Source organism: Anthonomus grandis, chromosome 15 (genome assembly GCF_022605725.1).
Source record: "Anthonomus grandis grandis chromosome 15, icAntGran1.3, whole genome shotgun sequence".
Classification (NCBI taxonomy): Eukaryota; Metazoa; Arthropoda; class Insecta; order Coleoptera; family Curculionidae; genus Anthonomus; species Anthonomus grandis.
In genome coordinates, this window is record NC_065560.1 from 4,548,970 (window position 1) to 4,572,250 (window position 23,281).

The following is a 23,281-nucleotide window of genomic DNA, read 5'->3' on the forward strand; positions in this document are numbered from 1 at the left end:
AGTAAGAAATAAAAGAACGCTTCAAAATATCAAATAGTTTTATTAGTTACAATACATACGGTATCTTAGTTTATTAGATTGGTGTTTATAAAATTGACTATATAATTATTCATATTTTATTAATCGCTGCTTCTTCGGTGCGACCTGGCATAGAAAATGTTCAGTTTCCTGTTCGAAGGCGGACTCTGGACAGGCCGTACGTTATTTACGATTTTCTTCTTTTCACACGGTGTAGATTTTAGTTCACGGAAGTGAGCGACCTGTAATTTAGACTTCATTAAATATTAACAGAAAATAAGGAGAACGTTGATTGATGATACTCAATCAACGGTATTAGTGTAAGGGAGCTAGAATTAGCTGGCAACAGCGTCGTTTTTTTTCCTCCTTTCAGCACAAAGGAAATTGAATTTAATGTTTCTTTTATCAATTATTATGAATGCCCTCCATTCGTAATTCGTTCGTTAATTTTAGTAGTTTTCGTATTTTCTTTCAGACTCGGATAAACAAACAAACAAACAAACCGATTGCGCATTTTCGTAATACCTTTTCACGATAGCTATACGTTGCTCTTGACTTAACGATTCATGAAAACTGTTCATTCTCAACATATACCAACATATTTCTCTATTCTACTAATGACTGACCTGTTGTCTAGACACATGAATCGGCGTTGGATACAAAATCCAAGTGACACTCTCAAGATATGGCTCAGTGGTAAGTGACCCTTGATAAGTATAATATCCCTTGCATTGCGCTTCTTCTTTGATCCATGTCAAGCAATCTGTTAATAAAAAATTGTAAGTTCATTTTAAATTAATATAGACAATACCAAATATATGCTCTTCAAACAAACAAGTAGGTAATATTCAACTAAACATAAATGGGATCAACCTGGAAAAAGTTACTTTTATGAAATATTTCGGTCTGAATATTGATCAGTCCTTGTATAAATAAATAAATACAATGTTGCCCTGTATATATACAGGGTGTCCCAGAAAAGAGTGTCAAGGAGTGGCGCAGAGGTACAGCATCCCTCGGGAATCCGAACCACCCCCTGTATATGATCCTTATTTTAATGAAAAATGCCTTTAAACTTATTGGACTTTTTTCCCTCTTATTTTTTAAAGAAATTTATTTTTAATCTTGAGCGCATGATTTTGATTGGTGGATTTAGTCGTTTTCATGTTATAGTTAGGCCCAAGTTTTAACTAAATATTTAAATAAAAAATCAGGCATTATTTACCATGATTATAGAAAATTAGCTAAGATGGTGAAAATACTGAAAAATCACAACAAAATCATAACTCCTTAACAAAACAAAAAAGATACGGTGTGATTTGGATTCCCCGAGGAGTGCTCTACCTCTGAGCTACCCTTGACACTCTTTTCTGGGACATACAAATACTGATAATACAAAAATGAATATCTATGAACCTGTTCTAATTTGACAATGTCCAAATATTACAAAATGGGGTCCTTAAAATATTATTTCAGTATGGAATACTTACGAATACAGGGTCACTTTATAGAGAGCTTAAGGTTTTTAAATTAAATAAATTACTGGACTTGTTTAATTGGAATTTAATGTTTAACTGGAAAAATGTAAACTCATGTGTAAAATTAGAAACAAAAAAATTAAAATGTAATACAACTGTGATATTCTCAAATGACGTTCATAGACACAATACCAGAGGTCAGTTAAATTTATATGTCATGTATAATAGAATGATAATTGAATGTACTCTGAATTTAAATTTTGAAATTTTCAAAGTTTTGTAATAAAACTAAAAAACTACTTTTCTATTTAATCGGATTAATTATGTGGCTACTTTTTCTCAAATTTATTTATAGTAATCTACTCAAAATTTATATGTATATACCTAACTATGATTTTGGTGTACACTCTCTTTATTTGTTATTCTTATTTCTCGAGGGCAGCGCTATAAGCACTGTTTAGAGTTTTAGTGTAAAAAAGTTGTATGCAATATTCTTGAGTAATATAAAAGTGTTTTCAAAAAAATTTTCGTGGGCACTTACCAGGTGCCACCGTTGCTGTCGCATTCACTCTCGTTATATTCTGCACTGCAGTTGTAAGTTTTTTAAAGCAAGGATTATCGTCGTTATCGGTAGCTTCCAGAAAGAACCCGACTACGGCCAGCCCATCAGGTTTATCTTGGGCCTCCTCAAAACTCCCATATTTCTTATTGTAATGCACCGCATGAGCCTCCATTGAAAATCTAAAAGAGAAAACTCTAATGAGATAAAACGAGATAACTAAACCGAAAACGCCTTACGCTTGTCCTTCAAAAATATGTTCGCAACCGCCAGTGTCGTCTTCGCTCCAGTGGAAATGTAGTTGCTCGAAAACGTACGTGTCTCCATGCAAAGGTCCTCCAACCAAATAAGGCATTTCATTTCTTTCAAACCGTATAACAACTAAAACACAAACCAGCATAATCTAAAGCCCGTTTAAAAGGTTTTAAATAAATTACCAGTTTTTCCATTGTTTTCGATTGAGGCCGCTCCAAGTTTATCCCAATGTCCGTGGAACATCAAGGGGTCAAAGTGATCGTGGCTTATGCTGTCATCGTGACTCAACTCTATGGGGGACTGGAATTTGTGTAACCTCCATTCTGCCACCAAAACGTGAGCTTCATGATCCTCTATGAATTAAAAAAAAAATTCCATGTAACTCGGACTCAAAAGATTGAGCCAGTAGCTAGGTACATCTGTACATCATCAAAGGAAGTGTATGCTTCGTAAGTTTGTCGTTGCCTCAAATATCAATAAATGTATTGAGAAAGTCCAAGGCAACTGTGAATATTTCAGAGATATTTAGGTTATAATCTGGGACATTCACTGAATGTCAAGTGTTAGAATTTTAAAAGCTGATGCATGTTCTACCAGAATTTATGATTAAAAGGAATTTCAATATGCATTCAAATAGTTTAAGAGACAAGGCCTATCAACTGTACTTACTTCTTACAGAAAATAATGTTTAAACTTGTTCAAGCATACTTCTGGTAAAACTGTTAAAAAGAAGTCTTCCTTTCGAGAAAGATGTTTGATGTTTTTCCAGCAATTTCTACGAAGGAATATATCCGGAATATATCATTAGTTGCAGCAAACCCTCAAGTAAAAAAAATGAAACTGGTTCGTTTGAAAGAGATAATTCATGGAATTGCCTGGAACAAATCTATGGCAGGAATAATAAAAACAATAGTATAAATGTTCTTAGTATTCTAAAACAAGCAAGAATATTACCAGTTTACCGGTTACTGAAAAAAGTCATGTTCTTAGTGCTTCCAGGTATAAATATTCTAACATTACATGATTTGTGCGTTTATCTTTGTAGTAAATTCCGAAAAACCCTAATACAAAAATTTTACGTTCTTCGAGAAATACTGGGCAACAAATTGTGTTTGCTTGTATATAAATCTTTAGTGGAGTCTCTCCTTTCTTATTAAATATTGGTACTTACAAGTCTACTCTTCAACCGTTAAAAGTTGTCCAAAATTACATTCTTAAAGTAATTTATAACAAAAATAGACGTTATTCAACTGAGCTACTATACAAATCTAATATTAGCGATACAAATCATCTTTATACAGAAAATTTATGTTCTTTTGTACATACTACTGATATTTCAAAAAAAACAAATCACGCATTCCCATGGTACCAGGAGTAATATGCATAACAATCTTACTTTGCCACGGAATCATAAGCAAATAAACCTTTATTTTATAGATTATTAAGAATATAACTTATCAGAAAGTCTTCAATCGGAAGGTCAAGAATTATATTCATGAAAATCTTAATAGTTTTAGGCAATTATTAGGATAATTTTATTACATAGCACAGTCTAAGAACTAGGGGGACGTATTGGTTCAGTTTTTTCCCCATTTACTCAAAAACTAAACAATTTACGAGACAAACTCATTAGACATTATTTAAAGAGAATTCGATACCCTACAATTTGATATGCATTACAACTAAAAACAAGGCAAGTAATATTTTATGCAAAAAATCTAGGTTCCCAATTTACTCAAAAATATGAATTTTCAGAAAAAAACTCGTAATACACCTTTTGAAGGGAATTAAATTTCCTTTCATTTGCTGTGCATTATAACCTGAAATACTTTTTCATATTGAAGAAACAAGACCTTTATGTAAAAAAATTAGGGTACGTATTGGTTTAGTTTTGCCCAAATTACTCGAAAACTATGCAATTTCCCACAAAAACTCATAAAATATTTCATAAAAAAAAGTCAACATCCTATAATTTGACATGTATTACAACTAGGCAAATTCAAAATACACTTTTTGAAGAAAATTTAATTTGATATTCATGCAACCAGCCTCCCTACTAATCCTAGAACCAACAGATCAAGATGTACCAATTTCTCGAAAAGCTTGCGAATTGAGCTTAGAATAATTATAGGGCTATAATTTGTAGCTTACTTATCCGAGTTCTTTGAATAAATTAAGCCATTTAGCACAAGACCCGAATTAATTTAAAGTTAAGTTATTATTTATATTAAAGATATTAATAGTCAGATTTTAAAATTGATTGACTTAAAGGCATTAAAATCATCAGCAATTCTATCAACAATCGGGACTATTTCAGTGGAAAAATGACTTAACGATTTATTTGTAATATCCTTACCAATAGCATACTTAAGTCTATTATACCTCAACAACAACTCCAGTTCTTCTTGATCAATATTAGATTGAAAGGAGAAATTAATTCGTTTTAAGTGTGTCCGAAACTTTGGCGCCCAACAAGTGTGAAATTTTATTTAGGTAGAAAGAAAAGCAAAGTAAACAAATTATTAAAATTTTAAATAATTTTTTTTTAAAGAAGTTTGGCGCCCAACAGCTCTTTTTAAAATATACAAATAAATTGTTTAATTTTTAATTAAAAAAAAATGTTAAGTACATTTTTAATTAAGCAGCAATAGGTTCATATTCCTCAACAACAAATAAACCAAATACAATCATATGAAACTACTATGTTCTATTTATGACAATTAAACCAAAAGCTTTGGTGTTTTTGCTTGCCCTGAAGAAGGATTAATCTAGGCCAAAACGTTGGCAATTAAAGAGAACATTTAAAAAGCTTGGATTTTTTTCAACCATTTATCCAACTGTTATTCATGCATATTTTTTTGGAAAACAATGATTTTTGATAACAGTTTCTTACCGGTAAATTGTGTGGGGTGGGTGGGGGGGTAAGGGTAGGTTTAATAAAAAACGTTTTTTTTGCAGAAAATAATAAAAGATAAAAAAATCTATAATTTTTGTAAAAATTGGACTGGGTCACTAAAACAGCACACAGTTTTTTTAAAATAAAAAATGGATTAAGTTTTGTATAGATTTTTATTTATTAAGGCGTTTTTAACATAAAAGTTCTTACAGCCATTAAGGCAATAACATTCTATTTAGCAGAGAAAGATCGAGCTATTAAAGATTATTTTTGTAACAATGGTCTAAGCGGTTTTTTTATTTGTTTCCGTTACAGCAGAGTCGTCTATTTGACAAGCAAGCAGTAATTTTGTTTCGTTGATTCACTAACCTGTTGTCCAAAAACCTCTCGGTGGAACACTAAACCACCACCACCACACAAATACCACCACGAGTTTCGAACACAGTCTAACATATAATTAAAAAATCTATATCCTTTGGTTATAGTGCACATTACCAACTAATTTCTGAATTGTTTCTCTTTTGTTCACCACCAAGAGATCCTCAATTGGTACAAAATGCAATAACTTCTGTTCTATAGTGTTATTCATTTTATGCTTGGGAAAGTAAAGTTAAATAAAACACACAAGATATTCAGATGGAGACGAAATTTTTATTTTGTTTTAAAGATTGAATCATTCCATTATATGTGAAACACAATATCATTTAAATGTCCACCGCGGGACCTCTGACAAACTTCAATCCTTTTAAGAAAATTTTCAATCACTTTTCGGCACATTTCAGGTGATATCTCGCCTAGAACTTCACGAATGTTGGCTTTAAGTTGTTGAAGAGATGGAGGGTTATTGGCGTAGACACGATCTTTCGCATAGCCCCACAAAAAAAAATCCAAAGGTGTGAGATCACAGGATCTTGGGGGCCAATAGATATCACCTAATCTTGAAATTAAACGTCCTGGAAACTTCTCTTGCAAAAGAGCTCGGTTGGCCTGTGTTGTGTGACTTGGAACCACATGTCTTTCAGATCTTCTTCTTCGATTTCTCTCCAAAAATAATTGGTCAACATGCTTCCATACCGCTCAGAGTTTACTGTTAAGGCTCTCCCACGATTGTTTTCAAAAAAATACGGACCAATGATACCACCAGACCATAATGCATACGATACAGTCACTTTTTCGGGATGCAAAGGCCTTTCTACGATCACCTGAGGATTTTCAGAACCCCATATGCGGCAATTCGGTTTATTTACGTAGCCACACAGCGTAAAATGAGCATCAGCAGCTTCGTTGTTCAAACACACAATTTGCGAATGTTCTGCGTTGTCCATGGTCTGTAGGCTTAAGTTCTTGAGTGAGTTGGACTTTGTACGGATGGAGCTGTAAATCCAAATGCAAAACTCGCCACAAACCCAAATTTTGACACGCCGAGGAATTGACAAATTTGGGTCTTCCTCCACACTTTGAGCCACAGCAGCGATATTTTCAGCTGAACGAACGTTACGGTGATGCACGTGCCTTACAATATCAATAACCGATCCAGTCTCTTCAAATTTTCTTACTGTGTTCGAAATTGTTTGCTCTGTAGGACGCTTATGTCGACCGGAATCAGCTCGTAAAGCTCTAAACGTTGAGACAGGAGAATCACCATTTCTATAGAACAATTTAATAATATTAGTACGTTGTTCGACTGTTAAACGATCCATATTTATAAATGGCAAACCTTCAACTAAAAAAAAACGCTTTACAAGATGTTTATTTCTGACAGGTGTCAAACGGCAGGGATGTACTTAGCCAACCTCGAATTGCATAACCCGCTATTAATCAGATTTACATGATTTTGGTGTCTAAAGATTGAGAAGAATGTTCTGCAACTTTAAAGATATAAATGACAGAAATTGCTTGAATAAAACTGACTTAATTCATAAATTTACTAATGTCCACCATTAAGACAACACTCTTTTTGTACAAAGTGAAATCAGTTTTGTTCTATGAATTAGATTTACATGATTTCGGTGTCCAAAGATTCAGAAGAATGTTCTTCAACTTTAAAGACATAAATGACTGAAATTGGTTGAATAAAACTGACTTAATTCATAAATTTACTAATGTCCACCATTAAGACAACACTCTCTTTGTACAAAGTGAAATAACTTCTGTTCTATTTATCAGATTTAGATGATTTTGGTGTCTAAAGATTGAGAAGAATGTTCTGCAACTTTAAAGATATAAATGACTGAAATTGGTTGAATAAAACTGACTTAATTCATAAATTTACTGATGTCCACCATTAAGACAACACTCTTTTTGTACATAGTGAAATAACTTTTGTTTTATTAATCAGATTTACATGATTTTGGTGTCTAAAGATTGAGAAGAATGTTCTGCAACTTTAAAGACATAAATGATTCAAATTGGTTTAGGAAAATTGACTTTATCCATAAATATGTTGAAGACCACCTTCAACACAACCTTCTTTTGGTACAAAGTGCAATAATTTCTGTTCTATATATCAAATTTGCTTAATTTTGGTTTCTAAAGATTGAGAAGAATGTTCTGGAACTTTGAAGACATAAATGATCCAAATTGGTTTCATAGAAGTGACTCTATTCATAAATAAGCCTCAAGTCCTCGGTCCCCTCTCTGTATAAAGTGGGGAAAAATTATTGTTTTGATGATCTAAATTTTTTTTATCTTGTTCTTCATTCCTTGCAAACAATATTTTACCTTCTACTTAATTAGCAATTTAATGATAGGCATACACAAGTAAGTATTAAGTTACTTAGGTTATTTTGTACTTTTATAAGAATTTATGTAACAAAGTCTATGGATTATAAATAAATTAAATGAAATGAAATCTTGATGGACATCAATGTTATTCTCTCTAAAATCTCTGTCACTTATCAAGATACAGTTCCGTAAAAAACAATGTGGAAATTAGTGTATTTAGGTAGAATTGGTAATTTTTTCCTTTGTAAGCCTTTATAAATTAAAACTGTTCTGAATTTTAGGACTGATGATTTTTTTCGTTTATTTAAATTTCAATTTAAGGCCTGTGCATGTTAAATAATTTTACTCTGTATTTGAATATTTGTTCCACGGACTTGTTCAACTCCTCAGGTGCTAAAAATATAATTTTTTTTAGGGAACCCATACCCTTCTTTCTGCGAGGAATATTTACTATTTCTATCCTTTTTTCTGCTTGGAATATTCACGAAATCTGTCTCACTCACTCTATTTTCCGTTCTTACATCCGAGTTTTATTAGTGAACATCAAATTTCTTTTAAGACCATTTCTAAGTCCAGATTCATTCAATGAGCTTTAAACATGTATGTTATTTATGCAAAAATTTGGTCCCAATTCTGGTTTGAACAACTCAGGTTTTCAGTACGAAAATGAACGATAAAATGGAATTTTCTTGTATCAAACTTAATTGGGGGCTATAAATTCCCATTATAGGGGTGAAAACTTCGTTACATAGCTTGCCAAAAGAAAGCCAATCAACGAAGGGTGATTTCGAAAAGAAATTGCTTTGAGCTACGTTATATTAAATATAATAAGTGAGGAATAAGGAGTTTTGACTTGTCAATTCATATAATTATGTCTGAGCCTTGGTTACGCATTATTGGAATATGGGATAAAATGTAATCAAAGAGGAAAAAAGTGGGGATTTGCGGCAGAACCACGTATCATGGAAGACCACCCTTAGCACTTAGGTGCAATGAAACAATACCACGTGTACTTCGAAGGAACTGCAGAATTTCTAACACAGGATCAGTATCTTAGACATTTATTATTATTTTATTAGTATCTTGTTGTATTTTTCCTATACAAACTGTATCTAAATTACAATTTAAACATTATTGGGAACACACCGTTGGCAGCTAATAATTCAATCTTATTCATCGAAATAAATTGGATTTTTTGGCCCATTATAATGTGCTTTCTATTCCGAAGAATGAAGCTCTATTTAAAGCTATGGCGTGAAAATGGGGTCAAGCAGTTTTATTGCGTCGCACCCTCAGTTCAACAATAAAACCCTTAAAGTGTTTATAGACCGGGTGAAACTTTTATTACATTTACTTTATTACAGAATATTCAGTGAATAATATACTCAAAACCCAGAGCGACATGTGTTAATATACTCTATAGGCAGTTGACAGGAGGATAGAGAACAGTAGACCAGACATTGGTTATGCAGTATCCTATTTAAGTAGGTTTCTAGATTGTCCAACTAATGAACCCTGGATAGCTGGAAAAAGAATCTTAAGATACTTGCAAGGAACTTGGGTTAACGTATCGTCTATACTTGTCTTCAGATGCTGATTAGGCTACTGATAAGAGAGCCAGAACAAGTGTCAATGGTAGTATAATTCTATATGGAAAAATATAAATAACTGTAAAATTAACTCTATCAAATACTGTATCAGAAAACGTGAAATAAAATTACCATTATTATAACCAAAACAACGTAAGCAAACCGTATAAAGAACAAAAAATATGAGTCATCCGATGAGTCATCCGCAAAACCTTCAAATTTAACAGTTTTCCGATAAGTATATAGTCGTGTGACACGCTTAGCAGGAGACTTAGGCAGGGGTATAAAAATTAGTAAAATAACGCTAATAAAAACTTACCGAGTAACTGCGATTTGGTCGGCTCCTCGTCCCCTGAATCGCAAACACACTCGTTCCTGGTAACACCTGAAACATTAGACCCGGTCATATTGGATTTTATCGATTTGTGTGTAAATAAAAGGATGTAAATAAACGTGAGGCGGTGATTCCGACCGTGCAACTGTTGTCTCTTGCAAGATAACAACGCCAATGCGTTAAATAACTAGTTTACGCCGGCTTAAGTATCGGTATAATTATTAGCGACTTAATTTAGTGTACCTACGAGTCGGATTTTTTTATGTACGTATGAGACAGGCGTCAGTCAAGACTAAATTGTTGTATGTAAATAATGTTTGGTACGTCCATACTCAGTTGTTCCTTCTCAATATGTGAATAGAAAATTGAGGAGTTTGGGTGCAAAACCAGATATATCCACTTTTCACTGAAAATCGTTTTTTGACGGTTTTTGTTTTTTTTTAATTATTTTTATAGGTTCATATATTTGTTTGGAAGAAAAACCGGATAAATCCCATTGAAAACGTTAAGTAAGCTTCGACATTTGGAGCAAAACCGGATATATTCAAATTTTGATAACAAAAGTGGATATATTCAAATAAACAACAATAACTTTTCATTATCTATTCTAGTAGTTGTTGTTTGGATGTTGAGTTGTGATTCCACGCGCTTTTAACTCCTGTAAGACCAGTCAAATAAAAATGTTCTTTTAGTGTTCATAAGACATCCGGTCATTACAATAAAAGAAAAATACGTTGAAATATATTCGGAAGTGGGTTTGGTAAAAACACTGGGCCTTGACTGGTAAATGTATAACGTTAAATAACTGGAAAAGTATATAAGAAAATAAAGGGAGTTTCAGAATGCAATGAACATAACAAAACCATTGTTAAAATTAATATGTCTCAATTTTATCGGTTTACATCATTGGGTGACACAGTTTGGGAATCATTTCTTAAGAAAGGAAAGTCAAAAGACAACATACAGCTTAGCACGCTACCACTAGGTAATTCCAAATCCAGAAAAAAAGTTTAAATCATTTGATTGAGCAAGAAACAGGGAAGATTTTTTGTGATACAAAAACTTATTACATAGTAACAATACCGGAGCCAATGTGTACTTTGGTAAATTTTGAAACCCAAGGAGAAAATGTGCTATGCGATTGCCTGCATGAAGAAAATGCAATACATATTTAATTTTCCATTTATTACTTTTATTTTTTTATTAATTAACTTAATCCAGTTTGTTTAAAAAGAAATAAATATATATTTTTGCTTACTATGTCTCATTTCTGTGCAAAAATGGATGTATACAAACTTTTATTGCTTATATAATGACGAATTGTTAATTTTTTTTTGTTAATAAATTAGCCACCCGTTCTTAATTAAAGCTATTTTCTTAAAATAATACTATTTTTAAATATAAATACACAGGGTGTTTTTCGTGTTTCCTGAAAATTTTATGAAAGTGGATATATCCGGTTATGCACGCGAACTCCTCAATTGTTGAGGCGCTTTTTTACAAGGGCGAAAAAGGCCTTCCCAGCTTCTCTCTTTTTCTATGACTGCACTTGAATTGGATATAAGGTTGTGTCTTCGACTAATTAAACAAAACTTTACTTTTATTATAATATTTAAAGTTTTTAGCGTTTTATGTTTCTATTCCTTATGTTCAGTAACGCTCCATTGACATTTCATTAATTTCAGTAATTACATTAATAGTTTCAGTCAACTTCTTTTATTCATATTTCTTTAAATTCACACTGTCATTGACACCTTACTACTGTAACGCATTACTCTCCTGGTTTAATTATCCATGCTTTCTGTTGACGGTCCGTCACTTCTCTGATTGGCTGATATTGACAGCTCAGGCAACAGGTATGGTCGTTATTGATTTAATCGGTACCACATGTATGAAGCTTGTATGATGAAAATCGGAATCGTATGTCGGCCATCTTGCTTGGCAAAATTGACAGAAATGACGTTGACATTGACTGATAGAACATCATTTGAGTTTGTTTTTGATTTCAATGTATGCTGGAATCGTGGGTTTATTTTAAGGATGCTATTTTAAATCAATAACTTTTTTTCCTAAAAAGTTATTATAAATTAATGTGCCAGGTGTCCGGTAAAAAAAATGCAATTTTATTTATTAACCTTATTTTTTTGTATCCTCAATTTTTAGTCTAATAAAATCAAATTCAGTTGGTTTCAATCAAGATGTTTCTTTTTTCAAATATTTAATTTTCATGTAAGAATGGTTCAGATACATAGTAATAGTAATTAACATAGTAATAAAAGATTTTTCAATTTCCTTCAGTCCCCATTACAAGAAAAACATGGAGAAAAATATGCAATGTAAATTTTATTAAGACTCAGCTCTACAATTTGTTCTGATCAGTTCTCTCCACCAAATTTTAATAATGCTGATACTGCTGGCTTTACACTACAATACATTACACATACACACATATTCCATAATACTTTACACTACAACACATATTTTTTAACAACACTTATATTTTATGTATGTATTTTTTTGCTCTTTATGTCTGGGTCTGACATGTTTTGTTTTTAAATTATTTTTAGTAAGATATGAGTAGATTATGTATTCTTTTAACTTGTGTAGGTTTAGTACATGGATGTTACTACTTATGTCATTAGTCTTAAGCATTATCGAAAAAGATTATCCTAATTGTCTGCTAGAATCTGCATTGTAGAAATTTGAATTTGTCTGCCTTTTATTTGCATGTATAGTTTTGTACTACACTTATAAATATTTATACACTTATACAATATTTTGTATATTATATTTTTGCAAATAAAAAACATTTATTATTAATATATTATTATCCTATATAGAATCTGTTTGTGTCAGTAAAATAGGGATATTATTAACCTAATGGATAATGTCTTTACATGTATGATAAGAAAATAACACAAAAATCTTCACAATATTTTCTAATCTGTTTGGGTTGGCATAGTTAAGTGCTAACACAATACTTTTAAACAGTTTTAGATTAATTCTAATTTCTATAATATCTGGTATAATGAATTATTGTATATTATGTATATATATTTTCTTTTTTATTATATATTCTTAAGTAATTATTTTTCAGGAAAATTAAATAATAAATGTCTTAAAGAAAAACAATGTTTTATTTCCATTTTGAAATAGATGATATGTGTACTGACTATTGTTAACTGATTATTGGAGTACATTAACTCATTTAGATATGTATGTGAAATAAAGCTGAAGAATTTTATTTTATCCTGATCAATATCTGATGCTAACACCTAATCAAAAAGTAACCTCTATGATTAGGTGTTTGTTTTGGATATTGCGACTAAATAATAACATAAGATTTCTTATTAAATGAATTTTCCCGCCTTAATTTGGCCACGCCTTTCTACTATTTTGATTGGTCCAACTAGTTACGTCAAACTGTCAAGTTAGTTACAATAGTTTCCGTTACCAAGCGAGAGGACGCTAGCAGATTTGTCAGAAGAATTTCGATCAACCACTTCTCTATATATTTGTGTTCTATGGTCGGTACTGCGTCCATTTTTCGACGACTTGTTCCCGTGTTGCAGGTAGGAGCGCACGTAAAAGGCCAGTTTTTTTTAAATTTCTGAAGTTTGTGTAGCAGGCAGTGGCCAATATGGTTTATAATTTATGGTCCTTAATCTTGTTCCTTTAGAGAAGCGTTTATTTCATAATTCTGGTGCAGGATGCCCAAGATCTTGATGGATAGATAATGAAACCTAGCAAGGTGAGTGTGTCACATTTTTAACGCCATTCATTTTTATCGACAGTGAATGCAATGGCAACCATCAGTTTAGGGTTTTACTTTTCTTTAATTGTTAATGGCTGCGAACTTTTGATTTCCCCGGGAAATTGCTGAAAGCGGTGGAGCTGGAGCTAGAGTTAGAGCTAGTATTAGAGATTCCCAGTCCGGATAGCTGAGCTACAAATGACATCCACAACCTCGGTTTTGAAGGCTAGCCGTTCATTTCTTGGATGAATATACAGGCCAGTTTATTCCATTTATTTAAATATTACTCACCATAGATTTGTCTCACTTATTTAAATTTTTATTAATATACCTTTTATTTCAATTTAATGTTACAAATATTTAATCAATGTCGTAATTTAATACGTCAATTTCTTATCTATAATATTAATTATTTTTTGTTCAGTATTTTTCAGTCCACTTTTTGGTGATTAAGTAGATATAACACGGTTAAGGCTGACATGCCTTTCATGAACTTTTCCCTGCGTAATACTAACATATATACTAAAAACTTTAATAATTGCAATTAAAATTTCAAGTGCTGAAATCTACCGTATCATAATTTAAATGTTACTTTTGTCAAACTTATTTTATTCAAATCAACATTATACATATTTTAATTCATAGCAAATTATTAACATTTATCAGATTAGAACATGAGATGTGTAAAGGCCCCTTCAGAGATCTATTAGAATCTTTGATGTGCCGCGAATAGTCCGTGTGCCGGTGTTGCTTGTATTGTCACATGACATGCATGTTTAAGACTTTACATATCTTTGATGTAAATATAATTTGGTTGTATTGTTGAGATTTTTTTTGCCTCTTTAAATCTACCTTATCCAGGGTCATTTAATTGTTAATTGAAACCTATATACCAAGTCTTTTTCTTAGTTTTCTTTTATTAAAAAAAAACTGAAAAGTGGCGCCCTCTTATTTAATAGTTATAATCAAGTTTAGATTCTGTAATAGCCAGTTATAAGTGAACTTTCGAACAATCCCAAGCCTCCAATAATTCTGAGCTACCGTCTGCAAGCTCTTGGCAAAATAGTAACACTATAAAGTTAACGCCACAAGTTATCGTGACCAACTAGAAAATATATATGCGTAACGTAACGTGCTATTCAACCGTTCTTCTTCAACTGTCGTCTCCCTTTTTCATATTATATAAGCCTAGTCTCTAATATAAACAAAACTAATCTTAATGAGACCGAACCCATAAGTAACGCAGATGATCGACAATGCCGCAGATGGTGTTTTATCTCTTACATGTCGTTTATCTGTTTCATATAAGAATTAAAGGTTGTTCGACTCCCTGCAAGTCCTCCCTATCACCTAAGTTTCTATTTTTTTAATTTTAAGAAAACACTTCTTGAGCTAAAGAAGTTAATATGCTCGAGTGAATGCATTTCCCTATCCCTATTCTGGCTTAATTATCAAATTGCATGTCATAATTGGAGTTTTTTTTTCCAGGTAAAGAAAACTTTTTCTAGACATGGGCAATTATTTCTTACCTCAGCCCTCCAGTCTGGACCGACCAGATTGCAAGCTAATACAAACATTTATAGAAGAAATAGCTTGCAAAGGACCAAAGTTGCGAAAACTGATAGCACAGATGGAAGTCATTAATAAAGAAGCTCATTTAGTGATTCACTCTGTCAAACGCCTTGAAAAACTCTAGGTATAGAGTGCTAAATTCCTCGTCACTATTTTTTGTTGCAAATGCAACTGGTTATACAACTGTATGGCCTCAACACACTCACAGGAGACTCTCATTTTTACTGCAAAAAATGTTTGCATAGACTGAGCAAATGAGATTAGAACTGGGGCTTGTCTTTCCTGTTATTAGAACTCGATAGTAAAACTTACACAATATCTGGATATAATTAAATAAGATGGAACAGTTGTTGAACAGTTATGGACTGAAAATCTGCATCTCAGGAAATAAAAAGGCTACCACATAAGTGGCATTTTAAGTTCAATACATCTGTCCAAAAAGGGGAAGGTTAATACCGTTAATACCACATGGGGAGAACCCAATTTGTCTGACCTTAATCGGAGCAAATCCGTTTCTGCCAATACAAACTCGAGTTCTACGATTGATAGCCTAGATTATAATAAGATAGTATTGGAAAAATATCTCGGAGGCCCTTTATTTGCAAGAAAATCATTATGAAATCAAAACGATGTCTGTCAACCAGTAGAGGTAGTTCCTGATTTGGTTTTGACATTTGTGAAGTACAACAAACGCGGAATACAAACCGACAAGCCATGACGAAGCGGTTTATTCAACAACTCGTCGGTTATGTTGTCGTAGATTTCCTGACAGTTCTACACCAATTGCACAAACCTAAAGAGAAAAAAGACCCAAGTTTTTCATTAAAAAAAAATACAGCAAAAGAACGACTGTTACGTATGGCCTTAATATAAGAAATTTTGTCTGGATCTTCTTGATAAAAAGAACGACTCTATTCTCTTTGACAAGAATATTTATTGGTTTTTTTGCATATAGGCACCGGTCTGCCAATATCCCGAAATCTAGGCGATATTTCCGAATAAACCTACGACCTACTTCAACAAAATACCACAACAACTAAACAAACGCTTCAAACGTTCAAATTTAGAAAGACGATCAATTAGCTAAATAAGAATTAATACATTTAATTTTTACCTTTTGTACATGATATCATTACAATAATTGTTTAAACTGTCTTTCTCCAACCTGGTTTCGACGGACCTGACTAATAATTCGATACTTGTTTTAAATTATTTCAAATGCTGCTATAATTCGTCCAATTAAGTATCGTTTTGGTTCTACTGGAGTTTCGTAGACCGAAGACTTTACATGTCCCCACAGGAAAAAATATAGCAAGTTTAAATCGGGTGACCTAGGAGGCCAAGAAACACCTGTGGCAATCCAAACCGCTGAGCCATTTCCTTACGTACTTATACAGCAACGTGAGCGAGCGCTCCGTCATGTTGGCCCAATTGAATAATCATTAACAGTGTCTGCCCATTTCACATTTTAAATAATTGTGATGATATTACGTACAAATGTTTTCTACTGTTGCACTGAATTACACCTAAAACTTTGATCCCATAGTTCTGAAAGACTCTGCATAAATGGTCGATTAAAATTCTCAAAATAAAAAAAGGATGACATCCATGACTAGTTTCAGGTACGCAAAGGTATGCATTGAATTACAGTCTCACGAGGAATGGAATCAGTTATGTGGGATACTTGTTGCGGTTTATGAAAGTTGCATTCATTCCTACAGGAGATGGAGATAATAGACTAATGACTTTGACCCGTATTCTTATCATTAATTAACACACGTAAAGTCAGAGTATTTCATTGCCAAAAGATATAACTTGTCACAATGATCCAATACTCTGACATTTTGTTCTCATGAAAAAAGTGTATTGTAGCGATATTGTAAACACCGAGAAACCAGCTGATTCTCCGGAATGACAAAAGACGTCTCGAAGGTTAACGAGAATCTGCCGGAACAACGTTCTGCCGAGTATATAAGCAGCCGACAGTTGTCAGTTCAGTGAAGTAAAGTCCGGAATATTGGCGCGAAATTTAAATAGTTGTAAATAAATACAGTAAAAATAAATATTTCTATCAGTCTTGATAATAAAACGACTATAAGAAAAAAGTTAAAGAAAATCTAGAGCATCAAAGTTTCAAATATTGCACTTACCACAACAACTAAACAAACATTGGGGTTATTCAGTACAACAGTAGAAAACATTTGAGTATAGAGACCCATGTCCCGAAAAGTGTCATTATAGTACTAGCTCCCTAAGACGCCTCAAAATTTAGAAAGACGATCAATTGGCTAAATAAGAATTAATACATTTAATTTTTACCTTTTGTACATGATACCCTTACAATTATTGTTCAAAATGTCTTTCTCCAACCTGGTTCGACAAACTTGACTAATAATTTGAAACTTGTTTTGAATTATTTGAAATGCTGCTATAATTCGTCCAATTAAGTATCGTTTTGGTTCTACTGGAGTTTCGTAGACCGAAGACTTTACATGTCCCAAAATCTAGCGAGTTTGAATCGGGTGACCTAGGAGGCCAATTAAATAATCATTAACAAAGTAAAATCAGAATTATTTATCGCCAAAAGATACAACTTGTCGCAATAATCCAATACTCCGACATTTTGTTTTGGTGAAACAGGTGTATTGTAGCAATATTGTAAACACCGAGAAACCACCTGATTCTCCGGAATGACAGAAGTGGCCTAGCACATGACGTCTCGAAGGTTAAAGAGAATCTTCCGGAACAACGTTCTGCCGAGTATATAAGCAGCCGACAGTTGTCACTTCGGTGCGGAATATTGGCGCGAAATTTAAATAGTTTTAAATAAATATCTGTATTAGTCGTGAGTGATCGTGTTTTCGTAGTGAAGTCCTAACGTACTTAATCACACCTAACGTACGGGAAAAACGCTACAGTATTATTAACGATAACCGCGTTAATGTGTCGACAGTTTCCTACCAAATAGTCAAGATAAACATCTGGACCTTCTTGGTACCTGATTTCTATATTCGTTTATTCATTATGTTATTATAGGCAATTTGTTCGTTAATGTTAAGTTCCTTATTGAACGCTTCCCTTGCCAAGGGAATATTAAATTTAAGGTTGAAGAATTAGATTTTAACTCAATTACATTGTCCGTAGCTGAGTTTCCTGTAAATTTCTAAGTCAATACTATTGTTTTCCCTTATCAAAAGAAAGTCCAACAAAGGTAGGTAGTTAATTTATTTGATCGTTTTAAAAAATAAATTTATTCCTTGGGTTACACAAGACGCATAATATTAATAAAAATTCGCTGTTGTTTTTGTTCTAAGTGGTCTGTCTATAAACACCTTACTTAAGAGTGGAGAGAAATTAAAACGACTATAATATAACTTATACAATTATGTTATATAACATGCAATAAAACATTGTCATTAAGAAGCCACTGTTCCTATACAGACTATACGCGTTGGAGGAATGTTTATAAATATAAACAAAAGATAAAAGCATGCAAATTAAAACGTCCTATAGGAATTTTTTATTAAATGCTAGTCGCGTGGTAAAGTGGCAAAAGAAAGTGGATATCACGTGCCATGACTAATATTGATGTTACGTTTTAGCGTTTAGAGGAATTTTTCGTTGTCAAATATAATAAGCAAGCAACAATGTTTGTTTGAGAGCTTTTTTGTAAAAATATTGTTGCTAGTACTGGGTGTTCGCTAATTAATGGTACATTAAATGTCAATTGTCTAGAATGCCAGAAAATCATTTTTTGTCTGATGCAGTAATCTCACACATTCTTTCTTAAGTACACACAAAATTCAAGACCAATTAGCAATAATATGCCGACATTTATTAATAATTTATAACGGAATAATAAAACTTCAGACTAATGATTTCCAGGCATTGATTGGCCCTCAAAATAATTTCAGGTATCTTAGGGATATTTAATTAAGTTAATTAAAAAACTTAAAGGTATTAATAATTATTTTCAGGTGGTACGATACTGATGGAGCATTATCAAGGATAATCCGTACCTGTCTGTGTGCAAACTTCACATATTTTTTAACGATAACACCCGCGTGTCACCGCGTCACGTCTAAAGGATTATCCCTTATAATCCAAATAAGTCGTTTATTATATACATAATTGGCACTTTTATTTACTATAATGACTGTTTCAATTACAATTTAAACCTTTTGGAGTGGAAGTGATTTTTAATTATTAGGGATCTTGATGTCTATAGAAATAATTCCAGAACTTCAAAAAAAATACCCGTTGACTGATTGTTATATTCTGACAAAAGTCTGATTCATGCAATGCAATTTTTAATTGTTTCATACACGTTAATGTATTTCCTACTATGTTCTAGATTTCTTTGTGTATGGTATTTAATATAATATGTGATATTGGAGTTATTTTATCTCATATTTGAGGTGTAGTGATCAAGAGTAAATTCCTTGTCGATCAAAATTTTTGTAAAAAGAAAAGTATATGATGTACGTATATCCTACAGTTATTAAATATACCTTGGCCATTTACGGTTGATACAAAATTTACTAAAAAATCGCTGAATAAATCTATATTTAACGATAATAATATTTGTTGCTTGGAAATGAAAGACAAATTATTTTGTTTCTTACAGGCACTCCTGGATTAAAAATTCCATTATGTTGACTTTTTCTGAATGGGTTTTAGTCATTTCTTTAAGAAAGACCTTGGACTAGACTAATTTTTTTTTTAATATACAGGGTGTTAAAATGTTTCTATACCCTTATTTTAAAGAGGTTATCTACCGATTAAAATTTAAGACGTCCAATCAAATTTACATTAAAATGTATAGTATGAAACAATACATACTGTATAACATAAAACAAGAAATTCTCTGGTCTATGCATATCATGTTGAAAAACAGGGATTTTGCAGAAAAATTTTTTACTGGTAAGTTGTTTGGGGTGGGTGGCGGGTGTAAGGGTAGTGTTGATGAAAAACGTTTTTATTGCATTAAATAATTGCCTTAAAAAAATTAATTCATTAAATAATTTACTTCTCTCAGATTATAGAAAATTGATTATAATTTATATTATTCTTTATTTCTAATCACTTATACCAAAGTATATAGATTTCAATGATGTTAGACTGTCTGATGTTAGACTGATGTATGTTAGACTGTGCTTATACACAGAGTGGAAAGAATTTTTTGAATTTCTTTAGTAAATTACTAAATTTTTCCTCTAAGGTAATTATTTCTGTAATAATAATAACCCTATCCTTTGTAAACAGAATAGTATATGATATACCTATATGCTATAGTTTGATAAACATATATTTAACGATAATAACTTGGATTAGAGTTAAAAGGAGAAAAGAGAAATTGGTCTAATTACTTTATTAGACCAAAATAAATTAGACCAATTTAACTATAGACCACTTCACTAATGAAAACCCGTAGAGATCCAAGGAGAATCCACAAAGGAATTTCTTCCTCTGTATCATCGGACACTAGAGTATATACGCCTGGCAAATTTCTTTATTGAGAACCGAACTAAACACTTCTCGGCCATCTTTTGAGTTATTAAGAAAAACCTCGCCCAAGTGGCTACGATTTAAATAAGAAAGCTCAGATTAACAGTAATTGTATAAGTAGAAAATTATTGTTTAAATAAAGTAGTCGGTATACAAAAATAGGCATACGTAAGCAATTTATTAACTCTAAGCCATTGCAGCTCAACCGGTTTTACAGAAACATGATCGTACTTCTTACATCTTATTGCGCAAACAAATCTACAACATATTTTTAGTAAGTAAGTCTAATGAGGCATAATATACTAAATAGCAGAAATGAATGATGGGAAAGACAAGACTTTCTTATTTTAAAAGACTTGAGAAATTTTAAAAGACTGAAATATATCGCAACGAAAAGACGAATTTTTTGAATGAACTGAGTTCGGAAATCTGGAACGTTTTGTACACGAATATTCACCGAAATATTTCGGGCCGATCTGGTCAGAGAATCCAAAGCATAAGTCATGTGGATTGAAGAGTGTTGGTGTGAACGGACTTAAGGGTTTAGGTGTGTCTGTTAATGTATCATCATTAGCAGTGTTCTATTGATTCACTTAATCACTTACTTTATATAATCAAATAACGATTGAGAAAATAACCCTTTTTAGAAGCTTGAAACCTTATTTATTTTCAATGCTAAATTCATTCCATATTTAAATCTAACGTATCCACGAGCTTAATAAATAAACCTGGACTGCCAATTCAATGAGAAGTAAATGACCACTACTAGGTGGCCGCCATTTTGCGTGATTGTGTCCTCTCGATGTTGGCCACTCTGACAAATTTCAGTTGTGCCAATTGTCGGGAAATAAAACAATTAAAGTTTCTGAGAGGTTATGTTTAAAAATATAAAATAGAAAATTATATTTAGTTAAGAAGTCACCGGTATGAAGGTTTAATGTGGCGGCGCGGAATAGTTTGCCACCCAAGATGGCCGATTGATTCTGATTGATTCTGTCTAATTTTTGACGTACATCAAATATGACAATAGTGACGTTAATGATATTTTAACTGTCGTATTTGACGATTGTCTTCTTTTTTAAATTTTCTTTGGGTGGAAAACAAGCCAAGCCTCATGATTATCTCCCAATTTAAAGTTTTTAAGTAAATTGTTCTCAATTTAATTTTTAATTCTTGAACCTTCACTGGGTAAATATCAAGTATTTCCTTTTCCTTGTCTTCATCTAGATTAAGATATTCATGCAAATATCCTTTATTCACCAGTTTGTATATTAGGAATTGCCCAGACAGTCATAGAAATCATGGATTTCCATTGAATCCATCCTTACGAAAATCTTGTCTGTCATGATAAAAATGTCACCAATTATTGAGTTTGCTCCAAACACTTTCCTGGTTCTTGAGAAGAAATAATATTCACATGGAGTAGAAACATAACACCTATATGTTCAATTAAAAAAAAATGATGACATATCCTTCTCAAAAACTGATTTCTCTAATCAACTTAATCCACCTTAAGTTATATACATTTATGGATAACCATGGTCATTTAGTCAATTTAGAGAAAAAGTTTTGGTCGGTTTATAAATATTTAAAGGATGAAATCAAAAGTGAACTTCAAAACTACAACAACAATCTTCTATATCTATATCTATATCTATATATGCATTAGCAGTCCAGGTATATTTATTAAGTTCGTGATCTTAATGCATGGTTTAGAAACAATGTCAATGGAAAAAATTAATTTAGTTCGTGACAGGTCACACGTCAAACGTCAGCGTCGTTAACTTCATTACCATTATTTAATATATTTTTGTTGGCAACACAGAAAATGTTCAGAGTGACCAACATCAAAAGGTCATAACCACTATAAAAATGGCGGCCACCAAGCAGTAGTCATCGTGGCCATATGCATTAGCAGTCCAGGTATATTTATTAAGTTCGGGAACGTATTCCATTCCTGGATAAAAGTTATTAAAAATTAATAGTAACCCAGACGAGGGTGGGTAAGAGGGTCGTCAACAGGTCCCGGCTTCAGTGAAACGCCTGTTCCGGTTTAAAAATATTGAAATATTAATGAGAGTAAAACACAAAGAAACGGCGAGGAAAACAACTTTTACCCTGGATTTGAATTAACTTTAATAAAATCTCGTCCGATTTATTACATTAATTGATGTGACTTAATTAGCATTTTCTAATCAAAAGTTTTTACTTACACTTGTTAGGTTTCTTCTTTAAGACCTCGGGATCCTTTGTAGCATCGCTTTTAGCAACTTTTTCCGTTTTGCTCGGTTCCAGTGAAGTCCCCGCCTTAGGTACATTTGTCACCTCATCAATCTTATTATGATCACCAACTGGTTTGCTAGTTAACACTTCTGTTTTCTCATTTGACGCAATATCCAACTTTCGTTTGGTCCTTGGAGGTTCGTTGTCGGACCGATCATCTTCAAACGATCGTTTCACCATATTCGCCTCGTTTTCTTTATTTAAATTAACTTTAAACTGAAATACTCGGAGACGGCCACTATCGTCTGCTCGAGACTATTTCGAGTCACAAAGTATATTTATTTTTTTTGCACCTTTTATCAATAAACTTT

The 23,281-nt window shown here is 32.4% G+C and overlaps 1 protein-coding gene and 1 long non-coding RNA gene across 2 annotated transcripts; both read right to left on the reverse strand.

The window, feature by feature from the left end:
* Positions 1-20: 20 nt before the first annotated feature.
* LOC126744964 (carbonic anhydrase 2) lies at positions 21-23,230 on the reverse strand. The gene is made up of 7 exons (XM_050452592.1): positions 22,901-23,230; positions 9,839-9,904; positions 2,493-2,663; positions 2,295-2,436; positions 2,038-2,237; positions 645-781; positions 21-260 (listed from the first exon to the last, which is right to left on the reverse strand). Exons 1-7 carry the CDS (start codon positions 23,148-23,150, stop codon positions 120-122), a joined length of 1,107 nt encoding a protein of 368 aa, XP_050308549.1. The 5' UTR covers positions 23,151-23,230; the 3' UTR covers positions 21-119.
* On the reverse strand, positions 9,249-9,832 carry LOC126744976 (uncharacterized). The gene is made up of 2 exons (XR_007663384.1): positions 9,511-9,832; positions 9,249-9,453 (listed from the first exon to the last, which is right to left on the reverse strand). It is a non-coding gene; the product is annotated as an uncharacterized LOC126744976 (long non-coding RNA).
* Positions 23,231-23,281: the final 51 nt, after the last annotated feature.